At 63.8% G+C, this 1,324-nt stretch overlaps 1 protein-coding gene across 1 annotated transcript in view; it reads right to left on the reverse strand.

Annotated features, from left to right (window-relative positions):
- The window catches only part of ZFPM2 (zinc finger protein, FOG family member 2), a 302,885-nt gene extending 301,807 nt beyond the window's left edge, over nt 1-1,078 (reverse strand). Inside the window, exon 1 of the mRNA XM_057372442.1 lies at nt 630-1,078. Coding sequence (XP_057228425.1) covers nt 630-669 — 40 coding nt within the window. The 5' untranslated portion in view covers nt 670-1,078. The remainder of the gene's footprint in view (nt 1-629) is intronic.
- Between the last annotated feature and the right edge of the window lie 246 nt (nt 1,079-1,324).

Here is a 1,324-nt window from a genome sequence, read left to right on the forward strand (position 1 = left end):
AAGTGTTAAAGCCCCTAGAACGGCAAAGGCGAGTGTGCGCCTCCGGCGTGGGCGCAGAGCGAGCCCCGGAGGGCCGTGGGCAGCGGCGTGGGGCCGGCGGGGCCCGGGGGACGGCGGGGCCGCTGCGGCGCGGCGCTGCCCACGGGCTCCCCGCGGCAACTTGCTCGTCTTTTCCCGCACGCAGTTTCTGCGATCCTCCGGTACTTACTGCACCCAGGCTCGGCATGGGTCTGTTCACACGCACTAGGCGCACAAAGTTGCTGAGTGGTAGGGACGGTGTTCGYAGGCTGGTTTGTGTGCTCTCCCGGCGCTACTTCAACTTGGAAACACATGAGCGATCCCACTCCGAAACACGGAGCAATAGTTTGAACAGACTACGGGGCGGCAGCATGAGCTCCAAAGGAGYGAAAAAGCCGAGACAGTGAGGAGCCTGCTCAACCCGCATCGGAGCAGCTCCCGTCTTTCGCTCGTCCCCTTTCTCTCTCCCCATCCTCAGCCTCACCGGCCAAGTTCCATCACCGGTCCGTACTCCGGACCCCYCTATTGCTCCCCACAGCCACCTCTCTCGCGTCTCCCAAGAACTAGATAAATAAAAGTCTGTTAGAGGGAGCCCCCCTCAGGAAACTTACGTTTGATCTGCCTGGGTTTGCTCTGTTTCCTTCGGGACATGCTGCTCGGCTGCCGCTCCTGCCTTGCTCCAGGTACAGGAGTGGAGCTGGGAGGGGACGGGGGTGGAGGGAGGGTGACAGATCAACAGACGGGATTCATAGAGAAGCCGGTGGCCGCCTCGAGATGCAAAGTCAAATGACAGAAAAACAAGGAGAAGGGAAAGAGCGTGTGCGCGCGTGACGGAGGAAGAGGGGAAAGAGAAACGGAGATCGGGGTGGGTGAGACGGAAAGCGAGAATGAGGGGAGAGAGAAGCAGAAAGAGCGGAGGGAGGGAGCAGGGGAAGGAGCGAGGGAGGGAGGGAGAGAGGAGGAAGGAAGAGAGGGAGGGAGGGAGAGAGGGAGGGGAGAGCTTGGCTCCTCGCTCTCTCTCTCCCTCTCCCGCCCGCTCTCTGCCGTTGCCGCGCCGCCTCCGCTGCCCGCGCCGCGCTCCGCTCCGACTGACAGGCGGCAGGAGGTGCCGGAGAGGGAGGGGGCGAGGGAGGGGCTTTCCGGGACGGGGGGGCGGAAAGAGGGGGGCGTTTGTCCGTCAGCCTTGACGGGCAGTGGCTACTACCAGCGACAAGTCCGCATGCAAATCGCCTCCTGCCTCTGGGGCACGGGCTGTCGAGGCGGGAGGCTTCAATCGTCCCGGCGCTGCCAGGGCTTCTGGTGGCGG

Source organism: Malurus melanocephalus, unplaced genomic scaffold (genome assembly GCF_030028575.1).
Source record: "Malurus melanocephalus ecotype Western Australia unplaced genomic scaffold, MMel_1.1 scaffold_171, whole genome shotgun sequence".
NCBI lineage: Eukaryota > Metazoa > Chordata > Aves > Passeriformes > Maluridae > Malurus > Malurus melanocephalus.